The sequence below is a fragment of the Hesperophylax consimilis genome, chromosome 9 (assembly GCF_061612785.1).
Source record: "Hesperophylax consimilis isolate HC1 chromosome 9, BYU_Hcon_1.0, whole genome shotgun sequence".
NCBI lineage: Eukaryota > Metazoa > Arthropoda > Insecta > Trichoptera > Limnephilidae > Hesperophylax > Hesperophylax consimilis.
This window is the reverse complement of record NC_142844.1, coordinates 25,243,861-25,271,701: the sequence shown is the minus strand read 5'-3', so window position 1 is coordinate 25,271,701 and position 27,841 is coordinate 25,243,861. Positions and strand designations below refer to the sequence as shown.

Sequence of the window (27,841 nt, the reverse complement as noted above, 5' to 3'; positions counted from 1 at the left end):
ACGAAGTATTTTATTAATTTCAATTAAAATGGTGCCACAAAATAAGTTTGCTGTGTTAGAAGAAATTATAGATTTTTTTCACATTAAAACAAAGGAAACCCATATTGCACAAATTGTAATGATTAGAATGGACTTAAACATATAATATAATAATTTTGATATACATTAGTTTGTTATTGATAACACTCTTCTTGGGTAGCAGAACAGAAAGTGGTGAAAAATAATAATCCATGTTGTTAGTCTTGGCAAATTTAAATCACTCTAAGTTCAACCAATTTTCTATACAAATTTAGTTCTATTCTGTCTTTTTTAGGCCGGGTCTCTACTAATAATAATAATTACGCATTAGAAACTTTATTCTGTTCACTCTGAACTAAATCAATAATTTTATCTTAACTTCTGCACGAGTATGGCCGAAATGGTGCGGCGAAACGAAAAAATGCTTGGAAGATTATGGCCGTAATGGCGCGGCAGCAACTAAAATTCATACACCGCCATATTTAATCAAAATATATTCTACTAAAACTCATTATCAGTTTATTTGCGTGGATTGATGTCGACGACGTTTTTATTCAAAATATAGGATTATTTTTAGTTAATCTATAATCATATTTAAGAAAAATGAACAACAAAGAAACTCACTCCCCACGTACAGTAAAGTTTAAAGTTTAACCACTCGGAACATTAGAACGTCAAAAGACGTAAATATGATAATAGCGGTCAAGACATTAGTACGTCTTTTCACGTAAGCGCGCGAGATTTTACAAAAATCGATTTATTTCCATCACTAGTATACGGATTGCCATGATTTAAAAAACAGAGTATCGATAATGAATAACGCTACGCGTCTGCATTCAAAAATATCTATGGAATCTAGAGGTGCATTTTCTGAGTCGATTGAATCTGTCAGCTTGTTCGTTCGTAATTTATTGCGTTTTTAAATAATTTATTAAAAATATTTTAGTTTGGACGGTTAATATTTTGAGGTGACCAATAGTTTTTAATTATATTTCTTCAATATATAAAGTGTTATTTCTTTATGATACTCAGAAAAAAGTACATTTTTCACAGCTTTGAAATAATGGTCAGCGATTTTTACATATTTTTGACGTTTTCAGAAAATGTATATTTAGAAACGCAAATATTTACGTATAACAAAACAATACGATAGTGAATTTCATAATCTTTCCAAAACATTTTTTAGAATGAGGCTACGTTTCCCAAAACGTGAGTTATGGAGCTTTTAACAAAACTCGTGAATAACACAAAAATTTCCGCGTTTTGACAGTTCGCAAAGGAACACAAAGTAAATAAAAGTCCTTTTCTGAGAGGTTAAGCAACAGAATAATTTTCTTTTAGAATTGTAGATAATGCAATAGTAAGCTTCATTACGAATAAAATGACATAAGAGAGGCTGTTCATCAAATACGTCACGTAGTAAGGGGGAGTGGATGCTTACATAACTATGCGCGATAAAAGTGGAGGGAATAAAGTGATATGATACTCCTGTTCGTAAACAAACAAATTTTACGATACATCATCTTTTCAACGTAAAAAAAGTAGGAGAGGGGAGGGATGGGTCCAGCATTATGTAATTTGAGGAAGGGTCTAAGAATGTCCTGTAAGCACATATTGTTACAAGGGGAAGTAGGGAATAAAGTGTGTGTCTTAATATATGGACAACCCCAAAGGGTTACACTTAAATGCAGTAAATGTTTTGATAAATTCAAAGAGATAACGAAGAAAATTATTTAGAAGAATTGATTGATTACACATGATATTTTTATGTTTGAAATTCTACTAGATGAAAAATGCAATAAATTACGAAAAATGATTTAATTATTTGATGCTGCCAATTCTAATCTTGATTATGTATTTCTGATATTATAAACTTATCCTAAAAATGATTAAGCCATTAGGCTGTAGCAGTTTTGTTTACAAACAAAGGTTCATAATTCCAAATGAAATCTAGCGAGCAAGTGAATTGACAGATTAATGATTTTAAACATTTTCATTAGAAATATAAATTAGTCAATTTGGAACACAGCTTGATCATTCGGTATCAATGTTGAGTTTGGACCAGCAAGGAGGTAAGGTTGGATCCACAGTTTGTCATAAAATGAAATAATAACAATTGCACGTTAGAAGAGAGTTGTTATTTTCCAATCCCGAGGTGTTGTTGAATGGTGGTGCATGAATCCAGCAGCATGTTGGCTGTCTTCAGGAGAGGAGAACTGCTGTCGTAACCTCCCCTTGCGATGATGGCCTCCAGGAGGTTGCGAGTTGGCTTCAAGGTTGTAATCACATTCATCTCATTGTTGACTTCTTCCTGCAAGAGGTAATAGTAAATACTAGGAACTACATGGAAACATTCACACAGACCTCTCTGGGTTACAAGTATAGATGTATACTTACAAGAGATTGTATGTAGGAAGTTGTGAGGGTGGGTAGAATAGCAAGCACTTCCCCCTTGTTGGTAATGCCCGCCATGAAGTTTCTCAGTCTCCGTCCAGCCAGCGGCACCAACAGCTTCAATAGAGGCTGAGCATCTGTCACGGAAGCTAAAGCGTCTTCAGCCAAACCGTCCAAACCCTGACCATACAAGCGAGACACCTGAAATGTAAAGCAGAGGACTATAAACACATACATACTTGGCATATAAGAATAATAAATTAATGTACTTTTCTGGAGACACTTACGTAGATTCGTCGGACGTGATCACTATCGACCCTCCATATCCTGGCTAGGTCATGCACCCTTTCAATCCATACATCTTGTTCCGCGGGAAGTTCTGCACATTTGTTGACCAGCCGTCCCAGGAACTGGTGGCGTTGGCTCGTCACTCGGCTGTCGATGGACTGGTGACCCACAAACACGTGAGAATCTGCCTTCAAGGGGCCAAACACACATCTCTGACTCTCCATGTCGAATAGATAATTCAAATGCTTCCAGTAATTAGTTCCTAAATATGCCTGATAGTAGATTGCGGCACAAAGTTGGTAGTGTACTTGAAGTACATCTATATTCACTTTAGAATTGGCTAAAGTCAGTTCAGTCAAAGCCAAGCTGCTCTCTTCCCAAATAGGTTCAAATTTAAGAATAATCTCTTCGCTCTCTCCACTCGACAGAGCGCTGCATAGAAATACGTCAAAGAAATCATAAGCTATTTCCAAATATTTGAGCAACTGACTATCAGAGAGACCAATGTTTTGTTGGCACAGTTTCTCTCTCGGTAACTTCCCCACTTTACTTATAAGTTTGTACGCTGATTCAAAAGAATGGATCAAGTGTGTGGACCAAATTAAAGATGAAATTCCGCACCGCATCGGTACTTGTTTGACACTCTTCAAACAGTAAACCATGGTCTTCAAATATGTCAGTTCGTCCATATGTTTGACCCAATATTTTGAATATTCCCAACACATGTTAATAATAAGACTATCAGTGTTCAAACTGAATGGGAACTGATTTTTCAAAAGATTTAACTTAGCGTGGAATGACATTGTATCTTTTTGAGAAATGTCATTGATTTTTGGCGTATCAACTTGGAAACTCTTCAGTCCCTTTGGGGGTAATTTAGTGTCCTCTTTATTTTCCGAACTGGTTTCGATAATATCTTTAGGATCCACCCCGGCGGAACAAAGCCACTTTGCTGTTAATTCAGATATGGATCCCTTGCCGCTGCTATAAATGTACTTCAAGTTGATTTCAGGCAATTCAATAAGGAGTTTGGGTATCTTGTTGACTGGTTCTAGGGTCTGTGATAGTATGATGCTTAGAAGTGAAATATCGTCTAATTTGCCGATAAGCAGACCCCACTGAGCATTATCTTTGCTGAGACTAACCCAAGCATTGTCATCTAGGGTGTTTTGATTACTTTCCACATCTCTCTCTATCTTCTGAGCAACGGCCCGACAAATCTGAGCCGTCACCATGCTCCTAAAAGGACAGGGAGCATCCACCAGCAAGTTTCTGATGGATTGCCACCAAAGGGACGTTTCGCTATATCCCACGTAAATATTATCAAAACCTTTGATAGCGCAAATTTCTAATAGTATCTTTCCAAAACTTTCCATTCTCAAAAAACTAATATCATTGATAGGTATTTCCATCCAATAAAGAAAGAGAAGTTTACATAAATCAGATGGTATGAAAGTTTTCCATGCGGAACATGTTTTCCACAAGCTTTTCCAATCGCAGTTTCCATCTACACACGGGTCAAATATTTGCTGAGCGACAAAACACAGAGACTCACGTGTAGCGTTATCTTTAATTTTGAGATTACATTCATCAGCCGAGATATCAAATGGAACGAGAAAATCGGAATGCAATGACCTTTTATCATCTATAAATGTTACTTTTGAATGGATACCACGTTTCTGTTGGGCGGAGGCAGCAAGATTCAAAAGGTGTTGAAAGTTCAACAATTCTTTTTCTGTGATAAGTGAGGTTTCGGCCTCTTCCTTGGGGTCTTCACTTTCAGCTATTTCTTTCACTTCCTGCGAATCGTCATCAGTTTGAGTTTCACTTGAGTTGTTCAAAACTAATTTTCTTTCATTCATTTCTTCTAAATTTACATCTTCAAAAGCAATATTATTTACATACATAAATAGTCTCACAAGTGCATTCAGATTATTAACAAGAACTTTTAACTTGGTAGTTTCCATAGAGACTTCATCCTCCAATTTCGCTACTTGTAAGCAATTGATGTAAATTAGTAAGATCCCTGGTGGAACGTTTCTACTTGCGGCCATCATCTCGATGCAGTGAATCTTGATATCTGAAGTTTTTAATTCTTTAACTGTGTTAATGACTTCCTTTTTCAATTGTTCGTAGTCGCACTCTTTTTCTTTAATTAAAAGTCGTAATCTTCTGACCAAGTGAACATCTCTGGCTCGGTCAGAGTTTTCATTACTCAAAGCAAAATGGAAGGGAATAGAGACTTGCTTGATTTGTCCATCGGGGTCGATGAGGGCTAAAGAGGGATGAGCGTTCCTGGTTCGGTGGTTCCCTTGTTGCAGGGACCCGTAGGCGGAGTAGAGCAGACGGCCGTGCTGAGCAGCGGAGAAGGCGGCAATGCGAGGCCCCCGCAGTGGCCACACCTCCAGCTGCCCACGTTTGCCAATGTACAAGACGAGAAACAATGCGCGCCTGCCTGCCCCTCTGCGTTTGTGAGTTTTTTCATGAACCTACAAAAAACAAATTTTATGGTTTTTAACAAAATGACAATATTATGTGAGTCAAAACCTAAATAAAACAGATTACAAAAAAAACAACAACAACATGTAGAAATGATTAAGGCTCAATATAGTATTGCCACTGAGAGCTCCAGTGTAACCACCCCGTCTGTTACATGCGTCATTTATGAAAAATAAATTTTCACTTCTGCAATCTATAAGGAAGAGTTCATATAATTTAAAAAAGCACCTCCAAAAATCCGCACTGTCCATCTCTGTATCCCTTGAACAGGCGCACAACGGTGCCCCTTCGTACATCCATCAGCCCCAGGCGGCCAAGGGAGTCGTGCAGTAGCAGCAGGCGGCGGTCGGGCGAGGCGAGGGCTTGCAGACCACGGCGAGGTGGGTCCCGGAGCTCCAGTGCAGGCAATAAGTGGTCGCTGGCCACCGGGGGCATGTTGACCGCGGGCTCAGGGCGACCACCTCCAAACCAGCCCCTGAAAAATAAAAAAATTAAAGATAAACTATAAACTGATTAACTAAATATGAAAAAATATTATTAAAACATGTAACACTAACACAAAATTAAATAGAAAGTAAAACAATACTAACAATGCTACTGTAATTTGTAGGAATCAAATATAAGAGTAATCACTTAATTCTATAAATGGAGTAGTACATATATCAATACATAGCACCCCAAAACTTGATGTTCTGAGCATACATGCTATTTGCTTAGTGAGTGTGTCTGATAGTTGGTTGTATATGTGTTGCAGAAAAATGTTATATTTTTTCTTGTGTGGGAACACAGTACACTGACTGGGAAGTCAGTACATGGAATTTAATAGTGGCAATGCTGGCAGGGCTGTCAATTTGAATTTGTCAAAGTTGTAAATGACTCTATGTAATACGATGCATATTTACAGAATGTGCATCGTATATGAATATGCGACCCCTGTCGTCCATAGCCGTCCATATTCCTTTGGCGAAAGTGTGTACCGTCGTTCATTAGCGTCCATACTCCCGGAAAGGTTAACACACTTTCGTCGGGAAGGGTGGTTCTAACATTTACGCCGGTCCTACTTGAAAGGCATTGCTGTCTGATAATTTTATATCAATCTCTTTGAAAGGGTTCCAACTATATGTATATGTATTTAAAAATGTGATTAAAAATTCATCTTCAAATTCTTGTCTTTTGTGTGGTAGAATATTTCATCAAAAGGAAACTATATTTAAATCTGTAGAACAAGTAATACATCCTTAGACTTATCGCAGCTAAGATGTGGAAGTTTCTTTTTGTAATGATTCATGCAAAATTAGAAAAAAAAAATGTAGTGTAATAAAATATGTAAATTTGTTACAAATAAAACAACACTAAATGGCTCAACATTGACATTAATTTCAGTTTATGGAGTCGTTTTACAAAAGTAGGTTTTAATTTCAGATAATAATTTTATAGTTGGGGTGTGGTGAGTACTATGTAAAAAAAAAATCATTCAAATATATATGTATTATTTTCAATGATATAGTTGTTTAAAAACAAAATTCATTTTCCCAAATAGGACCCTTGTTTTCGCCCGCATGATGTGTGTTAAAAGAAATGAAAAACTTAACCAGTTAGTACTAGTTTGGAAAAATGTGACGAGTTCCGGGACATCGCAGATTCAATCCTCAGCTAGTGATATTACACATATTCCACTTATAATGATGTAAGTAGGAGGAATTGAAATACTGTCAAATTATTTGTAACCCTGGAATGTTTGTGATTCACTACTATAAGTCACTAGTAATAAGTTATAAGTCTAAGTGATAGGAATAGATTAAATGCATTAATTAAGTTGTTAGCGTTTCTCACGAAAACAGTGCTATACAAATTATTCAATTATTATTACAGTCAAACATAGTTATAATGAGTACGAGGGGACCGACGAAATTTGCTTTTTATAGCCATTAATCTTTATTTCCAAAATTGATTTTTTAAAAGTCTTATGTACCTAACTACCTGCACTCTTAAATATTCGCAAAAATACAGTATATTTTCAAAATGCGAGTAAGTATTACTTATTAAAAAAAAATGGAAAAATACACTTATAACCTTTCCTCATCTGTGGTGTGTATTTACTACACATTGCTTCTAATAACTTTAATAACTCTGTAAACATAATAAATTCTGGGTTCAGATTTTAGGTATTCATAGAAACATGAGAAATCCACTCGTCCGCAGTTGTATTTTGTTTCAGACCATCGATACCTACGACCGCATAGCTGTGTGTGTGCCAGCCGCCAGCCATTCGGTCGGGGACTGTCGTTAGATGTGGACCCCTCGCACTTTTTTTTAGCATCTGCGGATGGTTTTTTCATGTTTTCAGCAATTAAATTACAATTATTATCACTTTAGATATAAAATATAATAAACATAAGCGATTAGCTATGAATATTTATATTTTTCCGATATTAAATCGCTTATTTTGAGATGTGTATTGACTACACAGCACCGGAACGCGTGGATTTATTAAGCACAGTAAGGGAAAGGTTAATCAAATTTATTATCAATGATTGTTTTAAAGATTTCGCTTTCATGCTTCTCAATTTCAAAACTTTTCTCTTTCTCAAAACTATCATCACTTGGTTAAAGGCTTACAAGAAAAATATCACTAAATTGTCTATCTTTTTGATCACTTGCTTAAACATACTGTACCTTAAATATATTTGTACAGCGCCCTTGGGGCGCCATATAAATTAACCAACTATTATTATTATTACCTACCTCCTGTAAAATCGGACTAGTCACAAATAACGAGCTTGCAGGATTGTTTTGGTTTTCGGCTGTAAAAAAATACTTGTCACAAACCAGTAATGCACAACCCGTGGCTCCATCCGTGGTTTGGGGTAATTTTTGAAAAACCCTAGGTGAGAACATATTTTGTAGAGTTTTTGTCAATTTATGCTTTAAAATTATTTCCTAAATGGAACCAAATTAGAAGAACCTGTTTGCATAACACAAAATTCAACAGAAACGTTAACTCTTGAATTTCGCTGTCAACCTCCTCCCTCTCAACGAAAACAAAAAAAATCCACTTGTAGGTCGCAGCCTGTTTGAAAAATAGACAAACCGGCCCCTCTGCTGAAAAAAATTGTGCATCACTATTATAAATTTACTCCATGCAGAGTATAAACTTATTTATTAGTTTTTAAAATAAAATTGACGATGAGTTGTAATACAAAAGAAGACGTAAAAGGGGAACAAAATTGTGAAGCTCAAATTTCGCATGACTTTCGAAGATTTTATGACAATTTTACATAGTGCCCGATGGATAGCAATGGTTCACATAGTCGACAATTGCACAGGTAGTGCCATAATAATATGAATCCGTCCCTAATGAAATAGGAAATTGCCGCCCCTTTGTTTGTTACTACTTACTTCGAGAATAATTCCCAACCATTTTTTCAGACGCAACTTCAGAAATTATGCGTTAAAATTAAATTAAATTATGCGTTCAGAAATTGTGTTGATAAATTTATAATATCAGTGAATCGACCTCGTTATTAATTTATTTATTTATCTATTTATTTATTTCTAAGAAACAAACAGCTTTTACATAATATACAATGATAGATATAAATATACAAGTTAACAGAAGTCAAGCCACAAAAGTTTCTAATGCTAAAGATCATTGGAAATGATGTTTTAATATCTTAAAATTAATTTGGTGTTAAAGGAAGGGGAGAGGAAGAGGAAAATAGGAAGAGGATAGGAGATGCTCCCGATATATTCCATACTCTCATATTAATAATCGATCGTATGCATTACTTCATATCGATATTTCTTTAGGTTATTACCAAAAATGTCAATGCTGTAAAATTTTGTATTATATTGTGCACATATACGAGGAATTGGGGAATTTTTTCGAATGTTTGTTCTACACGAGGGTAAATAAAATAAATCAGATTGTCAGGTTGATCTAGACGGAATATGAAAATTTATTAAATAAATATAAGTTATAACAGTCAACAATTATATGAAGATAAGCCTGAGCTAAAATATAGTTTTGTAATTGCTCAATATAGCCGTGAACTCGCTATTGCCGTGATCGTTATAACCAAATTCGACTGTATTATTATTACACATATTCCGCTTATAATGATGTAAGTAGGCGGAGTTAAAATACTGGAATGTTTGTCATTCATTTAAAAAAATAAAATAGACTTACATGATCTTATTGGCAGCTGCTCTGGCCACCTCAGTCAGTAAGGGTTGGGCCGTTCCACCTTCCAGGGCATGGTGGAAGCCAATGTAGGGGTCCCCCACACCCACCACTACAGTGTTGTGCGGCGCCACCGAACGGAGAGATCTGTAAAATTATTAATTTAATTTATTTACAGGTCATTTTTACAAAGAAATAGTAAAAATTATGGTTTTTTTTCTTCTTTTATACAAGTTCTGTTATTATTTCACCTTGGGTCAGTTGTTTAACAGAACTTGAATGGTAACAGAACATGAATAGGACTTTCACAGAACTTGAATATTAACTTTGAAATTTGATGAGTTGTTCAAATTTTATGAAACCACCCCCCTTTAGGAAGGGTTGTTTCACGGAATTTGAACAATTCATCAAACTTCTAAGTTGATTTGCAAGTTCTGTGAAGGTTTTATCAAGTTATTTTATTATTTCAATACTAACCAGTTGCTTAAAAAAACTGAAATCACAACAGAACCTGAATAGAACCTTCATAGAATTTGAAAATCAACATTGAAAATGACGAATTGTTCAAAACCCGTCCATGGAATTTTATATAGAAAAACCAAGTCAGCGAAAATCTTCTATCTGACTCTTTAAGCATATTCAGATCATTAGTGTTGTAGTTAATAGAATACCCCTTTTAAAGATTAGACAGCATAAGAATTTATTTTGTATTCTATTCTATAATAGCTTGTATACAAATATTGTAACGTGGGTTCCAGATGTAAATGCACATTATGCACGTAGAGATAAAAAATACATTTCTTTAGGGAGATGACAATTTTTTGTTGTACTTGTTTTAATGTTTTTACAAACCTGGTGTAGAACCCATCGTGTATACTGGCATTAGCGAGGTAGTCGAAAGTATTGGTCTGATCAAGACCAACGATGGAGGCATCGTTGATCAGGTTGTAACTATTGAAACCAAACTTCTTAGTCAGGACCGTGTTGCCGTCCAGTCCTTCCTTCACCCCTCCGGCCTGTTCTGCTGGGAAATTCACAGTGGTTACTTCACAAATTACATATATCCAGTGTTTTGGAGAAAGGCCCTTTGGCAAGCAAAAATAGGCCTAGTTGTTGAAACCTCAATGACATTAACAACATGACCGTTTTGCTTATACTAAGGCCTTTAAGTTTCTTTCCCAAAACTGTGTGGAATAATGTCTTTCACCAAAACGCAGTCATGACTGTTCCATGTTCTAATTGATTTATTTTTACAGATAAATTTATTAGTATAAGAGGAATTTAAGCTCAAAAAGGATACACATTGTCAAATTACTGCTTTGGCCAAATGCACGAACAAATAACGAAAGAATGGCATATTTTAAATCATTACAGAAAATATAGGTAAAATTGTAGAATTGTGTTTTACTACAAGAAACAACTATTTACATGGGGGAAATGGAAAAACGTGCATCCCAGTATTTCCCAACAACATTACAATATATCCAGACTTGTTTTTCTCAGGAAATCAAGATAAAATGTGGCAAGTGATAAACACTCTTATGTTTCCAGTAAATTCTTAATTGAAACTTTGTTCATGTATGACAAAAATAGGCATTCAAAAAAATGTGTGTGAACGAAATAAACGATAGGACCGAGCAGCATTTTTTGTATTCAAAAGTTGCGTCAAATATTACCTAAAGGCCGACTAGAGTTACATGATTTTGAGGTGTCAAGTGATCAAGTCAGTGCCGTGGCGCCGTAATAGAGCCACGACAGTTAGCAAATGGCTGCAATTGTTGTTCATACTCGTTGTTACTGCTGATTTGTATGTTGTTTTACCGCAAGCATTTAAATAAACCGAGCGATTGGGCTATTTTAAACAGTGAAGTTTAGTTGGCGAAAGCACTGACTTTGTAATTTGGTTGTTGCGTGCCCAGACATATACTAGTCGGCCTTGCATTTTCTCTATGACGCATAAAATCTTTGGGCGGGAAACAACTGAATTATTTATAATAATCGAAAAGTTATTACATGTATTTAAAAAAGAAATGTTATTCCTTGGCTTTTACTAGTGTTTGCCGAGTAATTAAAACACTTTCTCGTCAACAAGTGCATTTTGGCACATTTTTAAGGCAATTTACACGATAGCACATGACCTTATGCGATGCGTGACAGTTTAGTACTAAAAGTACAAAATCGAAAGCATTACAATTGACGTCCTTTTTGCTTGCCACTTTGAAATTTATTCAACAACTATTAAAAAAAGTGAAAATACCCTATCGAGCGACCGAAACCAATTTAAAATACTGTCATTAATCATATTTTATTGAAAATTATTGGTATTGTTTTTGATAATTGATAAAAGAATAGTTAACCTCTAGCCAGCTGGACCCTCGCATAGCACAGCAGCTGCAGCAGGTTTGAGCTGGCGAGGCGGCAGATGGCCTTGCCGTACACCACCGACAGTTCGTCAGACTCGTTGCCATAACGCCCCGTGTAGCACTTGATGCTCAGCACCGGTGAGTCTTCCAGCTTCTCCGAGAGCAGCAGCTGACCCTGCTCTGTGTAGAAGCCTACATCGCCCGAACGGAAGCCCACAGCGATGCACACCCAGTCCGAGTACACCTAAATGGTCAGTTTCTTAAACATTTGAATTATATGGTGGCGGACAGCATTGATACATTCAAATCATTTTTGAAAGTCAATAAAATCACAAAAAAAATGTTACATAAAATAATAAATGGTTGATAATTAAGTACGTAGGTATTAAAGCACCTACTTACAAATATTAAGATTTCAGAGGAAATTTTAACGTTGATTAGAAACGAGAAAATTAGAAACACATTTTTTTGGTTGCGAGGTCTTCCTCTACTGTTCAAAGAACTACTACTTGAAAATTGTTTATTACTGGAATAGATTATGTGGGTCCCAAATCCTGCAATGGGCTGAACATGTAGAAATAATGCCAGATGATTAATGTCATATTACTAGAAAGAACTACTGGTTTGAAATTGTTTATTATTGGAATAGATTATGTGGGTCCCAAATCCTGCAATGGGCTGAACATGTAGAAATAATACCAGATAATTAATGTCATATTACCAGAAAGAACTACTAGTTTAAAATTGTTTATTACTGGAATAGATTATGTGGGTCCCAAATCCTGCAATGGGCTGAACATGTAGAAATAATGCCAGATAATTAATGTCATATTACTAGAAAGAACTACTGGTTTAAAATAGTTTATTATTGGAATAGATTATGTGGGTCCCAAATCCTGCAATGGGCTGAACATGTAGAAATAATGACAGATAATTAATGTCATATTACTAGAAAGAACTACTGGTTTAAAATTGTTTATTATTGGAATAGATTATGTGGGTCCCAAATCCTGCAATGGGCTGAACATGTAGAAATAATGCCAGATAATTAATGTCATATTACTAGAAAGAACTACTGGTTTAAAATTGTTTATTATTGGAATAGATTATGTGGGTCCCAAATCCTGCAATGGGCTGAACATGTAGAAATAATGCCAGATAATTAATGTCATATTACTAGAAAGAACTACTGGTTTAAAATTGTTTATTATTGGAATAGATTATGTGGGTCCCAAATCCTGCAATGGGCTGAACATGTAGAAATAATGCCAGATAATTAATGTCATATTACTAGAAAGAACTACTGGTTTAAATATTATTGGAATAGATTATGTGGGTATTATATATAGGTATTAAATTCTTAATATTATATATTATAGGTCTCAAATCCTGCAATGGGCTGGACATGTAGAACGAATGCCAGATAATTAATTATATACTATGGGCACGCAGGGCATGAGCCCCTGAACTCAGGCCCATAGACAGGGCCACCGAGAGGTTTCGGGAGGTATAAATCATCGGTCCTTGGGCCCGACGAATAGCAGTGCTTTTGTTAAGAAAACGGCGCTATACAAATAATGAAAGGTACCTACAATAAATTAAAATAAAGAAACATAACACCTCATCACAATAATATTGTTGGCATGCGCGACTACTTTACGTTTGTGTATGAAATAAATTTGGCGAATTTAGTGCCAGATATAGAAGTAATGCATTGTCTCTGTCAGGGCCGGACTCTAAATGGGGAGGAGGGGAACGAATAATTTTTTCTTTAACATTAACTCCACACAGGAAGCCCCGATAGGAAATAAGTTCCTTAAACCATATTATGTCAGCTTTTGGAATGCTGTCAAAATGGTACACATTAAGGATACAGGACTCGGAAATTAATATATCAAATATTATTTAGGGCCCCAAACTCGGAGGGGGCCCCAGCTAGGTACCAAACGATGCACATTGAGGACATAGGACTATGAAAAAAGAATTTCACACTTTTCAGAAAATGTTGCTTGTGTTACGATGGAGAACTTAGCTAGCATTAGATTGAACAAAAATTCGTTTGCTGCGTTTTTCTGTGTCTTTGTGAATGTAATAACTCATATTCCACTCCATTTTCTGTGTCTTTGTGAATGTATTAACTCATATTCCACTCCATTTCGGTCCACTACACTTCAGGATTTATTTTGACAGTTGACATTTGAAGACGGTTCCGTGGTGGAGGAGTAAGGCTTTTGACTACCAAGCTGGAGGTTGCGGGTTTAAATCCCGGCGTGCACAAGTAAATTTAGTGTGATAAATTTGTGTTATTTCAAAATAATAATAAATAGTAAATTGCAAAAAAAATTTACAAAAACATCATTTTGCAAAAAACTAGTTATTAGGAAAATAGAATTAACTGGGGCACCACGAAAATTCAGAGTCAGCACACAAAGGGTCAAATCTCGGAATGTATTTTAATATAATTAAGAGTCAGAGTAATAATAATAATATTTGGCTAATTTATATAGCGCCGTTTTCGTGAGAAATCACCTCAAGGACGCTGTACAAATATATTTCTTAAATAATACTAGAACTACTGACTTATCTCTAAGACTTATATCTAGTGACTTACGACTAAGGCCTATAACTACTATCTTAACGACATATATACGAGTATTTACATATTTAACAACTTACAACTAAAATTAATATTAACAATCTAATCTTACTAACGCCAGAAGAAGAAGGAAGTTCCATTATATTAGGGTGTTTTTATTGTTAGCTGGATATATATGTTAAATGAATGAAATTAATGAATAAAATCAATCGTCAATCTTAAACGCATTTAGATGATTCATCTGCCAACAATTAAACCGATTGACTTGTTATGTTCCCACTGATATTGTCCATTGTCCATTGGTAGGCAAGTCAATAGAAAAATTGAATGAACGGAATCGCTAGATAATGTAACAATAACGGAATAAAAAAAAGAAATATTTGGATAGAATGACGGATTTATGGAAATGAGTGTCTGAAAAAGTGAGTTTTTAGTTTGGATCTAAATTCTGTTGGGCTGGTTATACATCTCAATTCCATAGGAAGTTTATTCCAAGCCTTAGGGCCGGATACTCCGAATGCACGATCACCAAACTTAGTGTTCGGATTTCGCTTAGGCTCTTTCGACCTTCCAATTGCAGATGATGTCCCTGATCTAAGACTTGACTGCCTTAGACCAGTATTTTCCGGAATGCATAGCTCAGTAATATACGGTGGCGCCATTTCGTTGATAGCTTTAAACACCATCCAGCATAGCTTGTACTGGATCCTTTCAGGACACTTCAGCCAGTGAAGATTTCGGAGGTGCTCCGAAATGAGAGATCGGAACAGATCATTGAAAAATTTGAACAAAATAAATATTATTATTAACATAAAATGAAGAAAAATGGTTGGTTCACCAGAGAATTGTATTTGATAAGGTATCTCTTGAACTTTTTATTTAATTTGTCCAAAAAACATTCACTATCGCAGATTATTTCAGATAAGATGGCTAACCTGAGAAGATTGCCCACACGAGGAGATGGGCAGAGCCAGAAGCGCCGTGGCCTCACCAGGCAAAGTTCCACTCCAGGAGCTGACGAAGGTAGTGGAGCCTGAGGAGCTATCCCACTGTGTGCACAGGATAGACAGCCGGTCCTGTCTACCAAAAACCAGTACCGAGCCGCATGGGGATAGGCTCACTTGACATTCACTCAGCCAGTTGTCTCCTGCAAATAATTATGTAATCAATGTTATTACTATTCAAATTATTTTATGATTAATTGCACACAACCAACAGACAATCTTAGTGAACCGTTGTTGACTTCAACTTTTGTTTACATCGCAATAATAATGGCAAGAGAGCAAATGAACTTGTAAAAATGCATAACTAAATTTGAGAGTTTTATGGATTTCATGTGTAATGCGATAAACCAATATCTTTAGTTTTATATTCACCATATTTTTTACGCAAATTAATAAATATTGAACTTACCATATCTGTCAGAAAGGAAAAGAGTTTGTTTGACTGTCTCAATATCCTTACATTTAGAAAATGCTTTGACCTGACAAAACATTATGGCGTTTTCTATAAGTTTATCATATTTAACGATTCGAAATATAATTTTTATTCTTTGTTATCGAAACACAAAAACTTTTTTTGACATAGACGTCAAAAGTCAAAACTGGTCAAAACCCATATGACCAACGGCTAGGCTACACATAATTCGATTTTTCAACAGCCATAAAAAAAAATCACAAGCTCAAAAATATAGCCTGTTAAAAAAGCTAATAAAGTCGATTTCTCTGCATAGAAGTGCATTAGAAACAATTTGTTTTTGATAAATGATAACTAGTCTTAGGATAGAGGAAAATAGAGACTATTCTCGTGTGCACGTTTAAGGATAGCATTTAATAATTTAAAAAACCGCAGAAGTTGTTTATGGTTGTTTTAGCCATTTTCCGGCGTTTGCCAAATTCTATACTTTCATAAAATAAATATTGTTTATGGTGGCTTGCTGTTTCAGTTCTCGTTCTTGAAATTTCGCATGTTTTCGTGATTCAGTGATTGCAAAAGGAATCTTCCTACACGTATGTTTAATTGATGTCTAAATCATTGTGTATACTAGCTTTAGCATCCCATTATAAGAATTAGTGCTTTGAATTTCAAGTTTCACCGGAAAGAAGCAAATTTGTCGTCTGCCGCCATTTTACGTCTTTATTGTGTGGCCGTTACTGCTGAGTTCAATAAATAAGTTTTGTATACAATTAAAGCATTATTCTCATTTTTTTTCAGCATTATGGCCCGCTACGGGTCAGAGTGTAAGTTATACGTCGGAGATTTGGGTAATAATGCCAGCAAACCCGAACTAGAAGACGCCTTCGGCTATTACGGCCCATTGAGGAACGTTTGGGTAGCACGTAATCCTCCGGGGTTTGCATTTGTAGAATTTGAAGATGCTAGGGATGCAGAAGACGCGGTAAGTACTTAATAAGTCGCATGTAAACGTTTACCAGCACTGTTCCATAAATCTGTTATATAAAATCAATCAACTCGGCCATAAAAACCGGCGCCCAGAACGTCACTCTCTGATCGAGATCTATGTACCGGCCTTTTATTCATACAAATGTAATTTTAATTAGTGAGCTATTTACAGTTGCCAACCAATAGATAAGAAAGGTAAACATTCCCAATTTTGGTATATGTTGACTTCTTTTATAAATTTACTTCAGTTTTTAACTCTGTAAATTTGAACATTACCATGGTATCATTTTGTTTAGTGACCCTTCATGAATGTTATTTTTGGAAACATTGGTGGTCTTTTATAATAATTATATATGAACTGTCAATATGTTTTAATCTGCTAGTTGTTGTAATAGAGCACTTTAGTATTTTTCACTTGATAGGTGAGGGGTCTCGATGGGCGCACCATCTGTGGGCGCCGTGCCCGTGTGGAGATGTCCAATGGCAAGAGCGGCGGAGGGGGTGGTGGGGGAGGTGGCGGCGGCGGCGGTGGCCGGGGCTTCCGCGGCCCGCCCCCGCGCTCCTCCCGCTCTGCGCGCCCCTTCCACCCTGACGACCGCTGCTACGAGTGTGGAGACCGTGGCCACTATGCCCGTGACTGTACCCGTCTGAACAGGCGTGGCGGGCGCAGGAGGTATTATGACCCCCCTTTTAACCCTTCACTCCCCTCACTCGCTCATCCCCAAGCAGTGTTCTCCTGTCTAGTTAGAGCCCATGGTTGAAGCCTACAACCTTCTATCACCCAAATCTCGGTTCAACTAATAAAATGACTATAAAATTGCTTTTTAAAATGAAGCCAAAAGTTTTTAATGTGCAGTTTTATAGTCTTCCGATATCCATTTAATATTTTGTGCTAAATTTTACTTAGAATAAGAAGTCTTTTTGTAGTTGTTGGTTAAGTTATCGGAAATTGTTAGATACATAAGTTTAAATGAAAATAAACAGTCAAGTCTGCCCCCATAACTCTGAGGAATATCTGAAGAGTATCTATGCTTATAACGTGAGAACACTGCAGGGGCCCATGACATGACATGCACTTGCATGCAGCAAACATATTTAACTTGGTGGTGCTATGTTTTATAGGTTAATGTTCCCCACTGTATCAGTGCTTGTACTGGCCGGTAGTTGAGCCTCGTAGCCTCTCTGCGCACCTCCACCAGAGGTTTTCCCTTCCTTCTCTACCCGGCCACAGTCAGTGTGAGAGTAAGCCGAGACAGATATAGCTCCAAGGCTTCCTACTTAGCTCCTCTTCTCCATCCGATCACGATCGCCGATCTTTCGCTTTATGAGACGCGCACACTGTTACGTGAGTTATGTACGTTTACCAAATACAACATTATTTACTAATGTCATTTTTACAGAGCCACGCTTCTATCTTTACTTCAATGATACTTTCCCTTTTATCTGCAAACTGCCGCCGAGAGAACTACGCTCCTCTGTTTGTGTTCATTCTGTTGACTTTTCTACTCTAAACAAATATTCATTATTATTATTAATTTATATCTATGTATGTGTATAATAGAATAGTAATAATTCGACAAACCACAGATACCACTGAGGATCGTCACACACGCTTCCCGACATTACATATATATATATCCATTATCGAGTACTGCTATAAACATCTATTTAGTGTATTGTTTCTTTAAATTGAAAAGTAGAAAGGTTTATAATATAATATATGTATATTATGTATTTTTTATAACAATTCAATAATTAAGATATAAACGTGAATGAATATTAATCACCATCAATTCTAGAATTTTATTCACTTTCGTAACAGTTAGAGCTTCTACGCGAATGATTGTTGATTAAGACACACCTAAAATTGATTTTGGCTACATTATATAAATATATTTTGACAGTTTAGTACGGCTGTTTTATAACTGTTTATTCTGTTCTGGCATTGCAGGTCCCGCTCCAAGTCTCGCTCCAGGTCCCGCTCTCGGTCTCGCTCCCGCCGAACCCGCAGCCGCACCGTGACCCGCTCGCGCTCCCGCTCCCCCCGGCGCTCCCGCTCTCCCCGCCGCACCCGTACCCGCTCCCCCCGCTCCGCCTCCCCCGCCACTGCCCCTGTGGCCAATACCAACGGAGGGGGGGCCGACTAGATGCCCTTCCCTGTCCACCTCCCCCACAACACCACCAACCTTTGGCTTAAATCTGAAATAATAACATGAATGATTCACAAAATCTCTTATGAATATTGTAGTATTTTTTGTAGTGCGTCCTCTTTCTATTTTGTTATTCACCCTTCATTTTTTACTATTAACAACTAGTAGTCTTATTTTGTTTACTTTGAATTAGGTGTCTTGAGTTGATTAAAGGTTTGAAGGACCACTAGTTGCCCCCTATCCCACAATTCCCCGACCCTGTTGAAGAACTGTAGTCATGATTTTTTCAATTGGATCGCATTGAATTATTGTCGACCCTCTTACACTAAGTTTAGTGTGATGAAACCAAACATTATTATAATGGTCACACGCCTCTTATAATTGTATAACCTGACTGCATGTTAAACTATTATTCAACCATGTGTAAGCCCCCCGGCTTAGCGTTGGATTAAGTTTTACTATCTCAATGATATATTGAATTATATTTTTGAATATGATGGGTTAAGTTTAGATTAAAACTTAATTTTATAATGGTCAAAAGGTAATTCATTATTAAGACGATTGCTGTGAGAGCTTGAATTATATTTGTTGTATAAAATATATTGAAAAAATAAATAAATAGATGGAGCAATAGAATGATCTTCACTGCTCGCAGAATGCCGGCAGAGTAAACTTTATTATTTAAGATTCAGACAAAATGGTGTTTCTTACAATGTTTTCTTTTAACATCTTAATATTGATATTTCACACCATCTTTGAAAACTTCAAACATAACTTATATTTTTTGATGTTATCAATATTCTTGTACCATGTAAAAAACACCATTTGTAAAATGTTTTTCGTGAAATAAACCAATTTTTTAATTCACCTGCGTTTTATTCTTGTTCAGAATTCTGTATAAGAATGACTAAACTTGTTGTTGGGGCCCTAAGGGCCCATTCCCACTTCCGTTTTCAAATCGGAGGCGGGTCCCGTTTTATTGTTTATTGTGGTATTTTAAGTAGGTACATAGTTATCTATGTCCTAATACAATCCTTATATACACATTATAATTATAGTAACACATTTAAAATGAATCAATAACATATTTTCTTAATTTAATTTTAAATGTTTTTAAGTTTTCTTCTGATTTTATTTCTTCTGGTAGCTCTCCAAATATCTTCAACGCTCCGTATATCAATGACTTTTGACTCTGTGTTTTATCCCTGAAGGGGTGTCTCAATTCATTTCTTTTCCTCGTCTCATGTGTGTGTTTGTTCTGTAGTTTATCAATTTTTCTTAGGAATTCACTAGACGTATGGCCATTGATTATCTTGTAGATTAAAAATATGGTATTAAAGTAAATAATTTGTTTAAATGACAAGATATTTAACTCCTTCAACATGTTCCTAATTTTTGTGTATCTATTTTTCTTCAATATGGTTCTCATTGCTCTATTTTGTAGAATTGTCATTTGTTTCATTAAACCGTCGTTGGATAAGAATAGGATGCTACTACAGTAATTTATGTGTGGTACGATAATTGCGTTGTACACATTTTTACTGGAAACTTTGTTAAGGAATCTTCTTATTCTTCCCAACAGTGAGATTTTTTTGGCAATCTTTTTAATAATTTGTTTTGCATTTTGAGCCAAAGTTAATTTGGAGTCAATTATTACCCCCAAATATTTCATTTCAAATACTTCTTTCAATACTTCACCGTCTATCAATATGTCTTTTTTTGTTTGCGTTACTCGTTTTCCAATGTTCATGAATTTTGTTTTGTTTACATTCAATTTAAGTTTATTTTTCTTCAGCCATATTGATATATTATGTAGGTCTTCATTTATATGGTTCATTATGAGTTCATAATCTTCTCCTGTTATATATATCAGTGCGTCGTCTGCAAATAATTTTATTTTACAATGTTTCAATACTTTTACCATATCATTAATGTACATTATAAAAAGAATAGGTCTGAGAACCGACCCTTGTGGTACTCCCAATGTAATCTTTACTGGTTCGGATATTGTCTCACCCACTTTTGTGGTTTGATATCTATTACTTAAATAATCCTTGAACCGTTTCAATGCCTTTCCTTTTATTCCATTTTTAGATTTAGTTTTTTAATAATTATATCTCTATCTATCGTTTCAAAAGCCCTCTGAAAGTCCAGGAAAACCGCGATCACATTTATTTTTATCTGAGTCTTGTTTCCAGTCCTCCAGAACTAGATTGAGAGCCATTTCACAAGATTGGTTATTTCTAAATCCACACTGTTCTTCACATAATATATTCCATTTTTCTATAAAATCAACAAGTTGTTTTTGTATTATATGTTCAAGTATTTGTTCATACTTAAATATTATTCTTATTTGTTCAATTTGAAAACGGACGCGCTGCGCTGGCGATCCATCTGACAAAAAATGTCGGATCCGTTTTCAAATCGTGTCGGACAAGTGTGAACAGCCGCTAGGGCATCCGTTTTTAAAACGGGACCCGCCTCCGATATGAAAACGGAATTGGGAACGGGCCCTAACACTTCGATGATGAAAATTTTAAAAATTTCTCGGTCGCTGAGGGTGGAGAATTTATGCAATACGCATCAAGTGTTTAGCCTAGGGTGTTACACACATCAATGAATGAATAAATAACAAATAAATAAATAAAAAATGCTTATTTGGGAGTGGCTTATGCATACTATATGTAGAGGTGTCACACTGCGCTATAATCTTCCTCAGGAGAGGGAGTCAGATCAATTGGGTAACTGCTGCGGAATATCATTTCTTTGCGTGGGATTTGTTACCTTGACAGTCGCATGATCACGGAGCTCCTTAAATTGATCTAACCCCCTGGCATCATTTTCAAATATCGCCTGGCTAGCAGGTCATCGTCGCCACGCCCACACTTAACATATCTGTCGGGTGTGACAGGCATAAATATACCACTCTCTAGATCGATATCTTCGGGCTTTTTGTATACAACAGAATTATACAGTACTTAACCACAGATATACAAGCAGTACCTACCGTGCGGAAAAGAGCAGTAGACAAGATAGAAAAAACCCAAGGTCATCTAAAAGTAAGATGCAACCATAGACAATATAATTGCTCTCGGCCTACTCCATTAATTCACTAGCCCAAAAAAAATATTTTAAAAATAAAAATGTCCTTGAAGCAGAAAAATGTCGAAATGTCTTCCAAGGGCAAGGTTCATCTGACTAAGAAAATAAACTTTTACAGTGCATTTCCTTGAGATGAAACTTGTAAATCTGAGAAGAAGAAACCCAAAATGACAAGAAATTTGCAAAAACACTGAAGAAAATTTCCAAAACATGATTGTCCGACAGTATGACGAAGAATTCCGACATTTTTCAGCCTCATGAACTCATGGTTACATATGTTTAAAAATCTTTAATTTCACCAAAACAATAAGATAATACAGGATAACACTAATCAATAACATGAATAAGTTTATCGATATAATAAATAACATTTATACGTTGTGGAGGAAGACATAATGTCAAGTATGAAGCATTGTTCAAAAAACCGAACGAATAACCTAAAACTGTTAATTCACTTTAAACTTGAACTTACGTAGGTAGGTTGAATATAATATGTTTGTAACTCGCTAACACTATACTGGCTTATATTGTATTTTTATCACGAACAACTTTAACACGCAATATTTTCGACGGAAATGATAGTATTTCGGCAGAAAATGACAACCCGCGTGTATAAATAAACCACTGTCATTTTGTTTGAATGATTTGAAATTGTCAAACGTCAAAATTCCGTCATCTCTTTCTGTTACACGAGTCATTACGGTAGAGAGCGAGAGATCAAACCAATCCTTCTGTTCTCACCAATGAGATCTGAGCTTTTAGCCATATTATTCGTTTTCTATAAGAATTTTGAGGTGGGCGTGGCGGTTTCAAATGAGTTTCGAGGCCAAAGCTTAGTTAAATGCCCCTGGTGACAGGTCTGTATGTGTTATATAAAATTCTTTGATGCATGTAGCGTAATGTGTCGCCATCCTAAAGCTGTAGTTTTGAGAGGCACATAATACAATATTTATATCAATGCAGATTTTCATTTACAGCTAAGTAGCAGTTTCTATCTTTTTCCTGGGCAGTGGCTAAAAGCTACAAGGCCCCAGAATGAAAAACCAATAAAAAAGATTATTTTAATATTTTTAAAGTTATTTTCACTAGTTGATGCGAAAATCATTTATTCCCATTGAATAGAGTGAAGATACCATGAAGATACGATACTGGATATAACAATGCGCGTGGTTTCACTGAATTAGATCCTGTGAACATTCTTTGACAGGCTGTTCATATAGTTATTTCGTTTGTATACTCATGAATAGCAACAACCTTTTGTTTAAGAGGTCACAAGACTAATAATGGGAGTTTGTTCGAGGCTCTCATTTTAATTAAATGATCAGTTATATAAATTTTTAGAGTGATTCAACAAAAGTTTAGTTTAATAAAAACAGTACCTTACCATTAAAATATTTTACGTAAGTGGTTTGAAAATTTTACAAAACGTTTTTCAACTGTAAAATTAGTGGTAAGCACCAGATTTTATTTTTCTAGACAGTGAATTAGTAACTCCCTGAGAGATTCCTATAGAAACATCTTAGAATTTAGTATTACGTTATAATCAGAAATAATTAAAATATATTGGACTGTCCAACACACCCGGGCCGCGCATCGCATATTTTTGTGCACGGCTTCTTCACTTATGTCGTAAAGTTTCCGACTTCATTTTAGGGCTTTAAAATATTTATACTGTTTTTTTTTGTATAAAATTATTTGACCTACTGTACGGACAGAATTAGGCCAAGCAATTTTTGTCACTGCGAGTATTCAAATAAATTTTGAAAAAAGTTGACCTATTATCGCGTCGCCACCCTTACCCACGGGGCACGGAGGAGGGAAGGTTCTTTCTTCCGTGTTTATAGCACAATGGATTTTGAGCTAGGCTCAGTGACAAAAATAGCTCGTGTTCTCCCGGCTTGACGATATTAATTTAATAATTTTGAAACAATCTGCCCCATAAAAAATGTACCACCAAATGAACCAGACCATCACGTCAAATGCACGAACAGCTGTTTATTTTTTAAAACTCGCTATGAAACAAGTAAACATTGAAATGAAATGAAAATGTCAGAAAAGAGAAAAGTCGATGTGAAAATCGTCGAAATGTTCGGAGGGATCGATGGTGTGCGAGTGTGTGAAGTTTTTCAGTGGTAAATGTGTTGGTAATTTTTAATGATTACCTCTGTGAAATATGAATGAAAACGATTCCTTGGATAGTACAGAAAAACATTTTCCAAGTGATAAACGTCTCGAAGTTAGCGATCCTGGACAAATTTTAGGATTATGCAGCTCATTAGTGGAAAGAAGCTCAGCGGAACTGCAGACGAAGATAAATATATATGTAAATATACAATACTTCAATAATATTGTAAAATATTTGCATTCTTATCCTTATAATTTATTAGAATTTTTTTTTAACCGGTTATGAAATTTGATGTACCTAACGACTAAATATTAAGTATTTGACTTTCCGCGGCCGACTGAAATAATATTTTCTTTATGTCCGTGTTACTTTTTTGTATAAATATATTAACAGCAGGTAAATACAAATTCGTATAATTGTCGAATCTTTAATTTCCTAGTATTGTTTTTATCTTTGATAAACAATGAAATCCTTGATTAGGTTTGATATTTATCTAAATATTTTTACTAGATTTAAAAAATATATATATAGTGAATGAATGTACATCTTTTATTCTCAGAATCAATGAAATGATTTATTTATGAATCACTGAATAACGACTAGCTGAATTTTTGTCTAGCTTCAAGAGCGCACCGGAGCCAAAACATGTTTTCTGATGACAATACTGAAGGCAACGGAAGAAGCAATCATTCAAGCCATCGGGAACAAATCACTTAATAATCCGCTACGCTTATCAGTGAGTATTGTTATAATGAATAGTATTTGAAAATAATCTTTCTACTTAGAGTTTTCTGCATTATTTAAATACCCTTATTCCTTTTATGAAACATTTGTGTTGAAATTAGGGCTTTAAGGGATCCAAATTATGTAGGTAGGTACCCAATCAACCTCAAATTAAATCTAACTTAAAATTAATTTTCCCAATGTCCTTACAATTTGATATATATATATCTTATTTTCCGCAAAGTATGCATGATATTAATCATGGCTTTCCCTCTATATAGTTTCTATATTTTGGTGTTGGTAAATATGTACAATGATATCTTTGTTTGAATAGATTACCCTCTCATATTTGATAACCAGATAGTACAATAGAATACTAAAATGGCATGAAACAAAAGAACCTGGCTATACTTTATAGCTAGATAAAGGTAAAGGCAAGGAATTTTTACAACCTTTCTCAACAAAATCTCTCTCAGATATAAGTGCTCGAGTGGATCTCTAAATGCCATCTTATAGGCCAAGACTTAATCTTTCTAAACAGAAACCAAGATAAATAATAATATACACAAGCAAAAGAGATGTTACCTTGACTGCATAAAATTTCATATGTACAAGTAAATATTTTATAAACATTATAATATGTATGTGGGTACCTACTTAAAAGTTATATTAATAAATTTAAAATATATATCTTGAAATGAACACAACAATATTTTGGTCTGAATTTTTACGCAGTATATTACATAATATTATGGATGCTTCGATTTGAGGACTTTCGAGCACAATCAATCAAACCAAATTATGCAACGAAACCTCTTGCGTACTTAGGATTGTGTACCTACTCTCAAAGTGATTGATGGTATGACAGAAATCCATAAATTTGGGTTTGATTGCTTGTAGTTTTCAATCAACTTTGCGTTCCCATTTTCATATTAGAATTTGATTTTAGGTAACTGACGAAATCGTAGCCAACGTGATTGCCAAGAATGCACCGTTTTCAGTAAAATTGGCAAGCTTAGATGCCGAATTCCTAGAGCAACTACACCAGGTGAGAAAGAATCTTCTGTTTTTTTTAACACGAAACGTGTTATATATTTTTCTGAAACGGCTTTCCATTATTAAGCGATAATAATTATTACATAAAATGCTGCAAAAAATATTAGTCTCGGTCAGTTAAAACACTCAGTGTTGAAATAATAAAAAAATGGGTATTCTAAAAAGTTGTTTATGTCTGAAACGACAAGATGTTTTGCATAAATTAACAACATGTTTATGCAAAATAATCAGCAAAACAATGTTTGTGCAACTTACATTTAATTGTGCTACATACGTAATATGATATTTGCTTTTTATTGTTAGCTCTTTTAATAAATCATGCTACATGTTCATGGTTGTTTGAAAACTTTTCTTTGATTGGGTACTTTATTGACTGAGCGTAGTGTGTATTTATTTCAGTGATTAATTTATTTAACTCCTTAGGCTTCTGCCATATTTTGACATAAGGACAGAGTATTTCCTCTTCGCAATAAAATTGAAATAAATGGAATATTTCTGAATGTATCTGAAAACTGCCTTTAAAAGGTGATAAATGACGATTTCAAATTTTATTATTATAAATAAGAATATAATTTTTGATATATTAAAATTTTGTATATGAACATAAAAAAAAAGAATTAACCTTGCATTTGTTTTAACGAAAATTACTGAAAAGGAAAAAACATATTATAATACATGCAGTTTATTAGGCAAATGTGTTGTAAACATTATTATCACCCCTATTATTTGACGTTTCATATAAAAATATAAATAAGGCTTCATAATTTTTATAAAATAAAAAAAGGTGCTTCATAATTTTTTCAAATTTCATTCCGAAATTTGATTTCATAAAAGTGCACATTTTAATTCTTCTGTGGTTAATTTCTAGATTTGAATATAAAGCGTGGTGTTTTCTCTTTCTAACACCGTTTATATTATGACAGTAAGGGAGATAAACAGATTTCTAAGAGACCAGAGTTGTTCCCAAAAGCTAACAAATTAACCTGAAGGATGAAGGTGTAAAATGCGCGCTTTCAGTTTTATTTATAGTGGAATATTTGCTTTACTTATTCTATTTCCAACGAAAAGGTAGCTTGTTGGGTAGCAGATAACAGAGTTTAGTAAATTAATCCACCCATTTACATATTGCCATGTATCTATAATAATATATTACAATGTCTGCCAAGTACTCCACTTTATAATCACACAACCGTGAGATAGGCATTTACTTTTAACAATGTTTTAGATTACTTTATCGTAATTATGTATTACTTTATTAATAATATAATACCGTTTTGTTTTATTATGTGTATCGATGATATTTAATATTTTTGGCCTGGTAAATTTAACGCTAAGAAAGTATTAATGATTGTCAGAGGTATGCAAATAATATATTTCATGATGGAGGTCTTGTTGGAAAATCAATAACAGGAAGTAAATATTTGAATAGAGAGAAGCCCCTGATTACTACTGTTGATTATTTCCACATACCACTGACGCCAGTGTGTCATTTATCACAAAAGATTCCCAGATAAGCGAACCTATCAGCAATTTTGAATTATTATTATTATTGATATTGTACCTGCTTCTTATCTGCTGCGTTGCTACCAAACTACCAGTGACATGCGGCGACCTTTTTAAACTATTTTTCACAATTTTCAAATATGTCAAATAAATGTGAAATATGCAAAATTTCATCAATCTCGGAATACAACTGTAGATTTGTATAAAAATCAATTCCACGCCGCTCGCCCGCCACAATCAAACTTCTTTATATAAATATATATCGCTGATACTAATTACATTTTTTATTTAAAGAAATATCACTCTCAATATAATCTAAAAACGTTTTAAAATCGAAATTGTTGTGAAACTTTATTACTATATGTACCTAGAATGGTGATACATTTATGACCAATGATTTTATTGTGTCGTTTATATTTGTGATTCGGAAATCATATC

The 27,841-nt window shown here is 35.0% G+C and overlaps 3 protein-coding genes across 3 annotated transcripts in view; 2 read left to right on the top strand and 1 right to left on the bottom strand.

The window, feature by feature from the left end:
• Positions 1-674: 674 nt before the first annotated feature.
• Positions 675-15,928, bottom strand: Rab3-GAP (Rab3 GTPase activating protein). Its single transcript, XM_089635375.1, has 9 exons — positions 15,755-15,928; positions 15,277-15,488; positions 11,740-11,989; positions 10,235-10,403; positions 9,389-9,529; positions 5,428-5,674; positions 2,700-5,189; positions 2,416-2,613; positions 675-2,329 (listed from the first exon to the last, which is right to left on the bottom strand). Exons 1-9 carry the CDS (start codon positions 15,834-15,836, stop codon positions 2,156-2,158), a joined length of 3,963 nt encoding a protein of 1,320 aa, XP_089491501.1. The 5' UTR covers positions 15,837-15,928; the 3' UTR covers positions 675-2,155.
• Positions 15,929-16,252: 324 nt separating this feature from the next.
• LOC149421097 (serine/arginine-rich splicing factor x16-like) lies at positions 16,253-19,761 on the top strand. Its single transcript, XM_089635374.1, has 4 exons — positions 16,253-16,350; positions 16,556-16,739; positions 17,167-17,417; positions 18,696-19,761. The coding sequence occupies exons 2-4, from the start codon at positions 16,560-16,562 to the stop codon at positions 18,889-18,891; spliced, it is 627 nt and encodes a 208-aa protein (XP_089491500.1). The 5' UTR covers positions 16,253-16,350; positions 16,556-16,559; the 3' UTR covers positions 18,892-19,761.
• A 4,311-nt stretch (positions 19,762-24,072) lies between these two features.
• Positions 24,073-27,841, top strand: part of LOC149421096 (cGMP-dependent 3',5'-cyclic phosphodiesterase-like) — a 33,389-nt gene continuing 29,620 nt past the window's right edge. The window contains exons 1-3 of the mRNA XM_089635807.1: positions 24,073-24,319; positions 24,741-24,857; positions 25,794-25,892. Of these exons, the coding sequence (XP_089491933.1) occupies positions 24,170-24,319; positions 24,741-24,857; positions 25,794-25,892 (366 nt within the window). The 5' untranslated portion in view covers positions 24,073-24,169. The remainder of the gene's footprint in view (positions 24,320-24,740; positions 24,858-25,793; positions 25,893-27,841) is intronic.

Excerpts from the sequence above, each read along its gene's own strand:
- Rab3-GAP (XM_089635375.1), bottom strand. The coding sequence starts at position 15,836 with ATGTTTTGTCAGGTCAAAGCATTTTCTAAATGTAAGGATATTGAGACA. Across the intron at positions 11,990-15,276 it reads CGTGTGGGCAATCTTCTCAG|GTGTACTCGGACTGGGTGTG; the intron begins GTTAGCCATCTT and ends CTGACCATTTAG. Across the intron at positions 2,330-2,415 it reads CTTCCTACATACAATCTCTT|GAAGAAGTCAACAATGAGAT; the intron begins GTAAGTATACAT and ends TACCTCTTGCAG.
- LOC149421097 (XM_089635374.1), top strand. The coding sequence starts at position 16,560 with ATGGCCCGCTACGGGTCAGAGTGTAAGTTATACGTCGGAGATTTGGGT. Across the intron at positions 16,740-17,166 it reads CTAGGGATGCAGAAGACGCG|GTGAGGGGTCTCGATGGGCG; the intron begins GTAAGTACTTAA and ends TTCACTTGATAG. Across the intron at positions 17,418-18,695 it reads AGGCGTGGCGGGCGCAGGAG|GTCCCGCTCCAAGTCTCGCT; the intron begins GTATTATGACCC and ends CTGGCATTGCAG.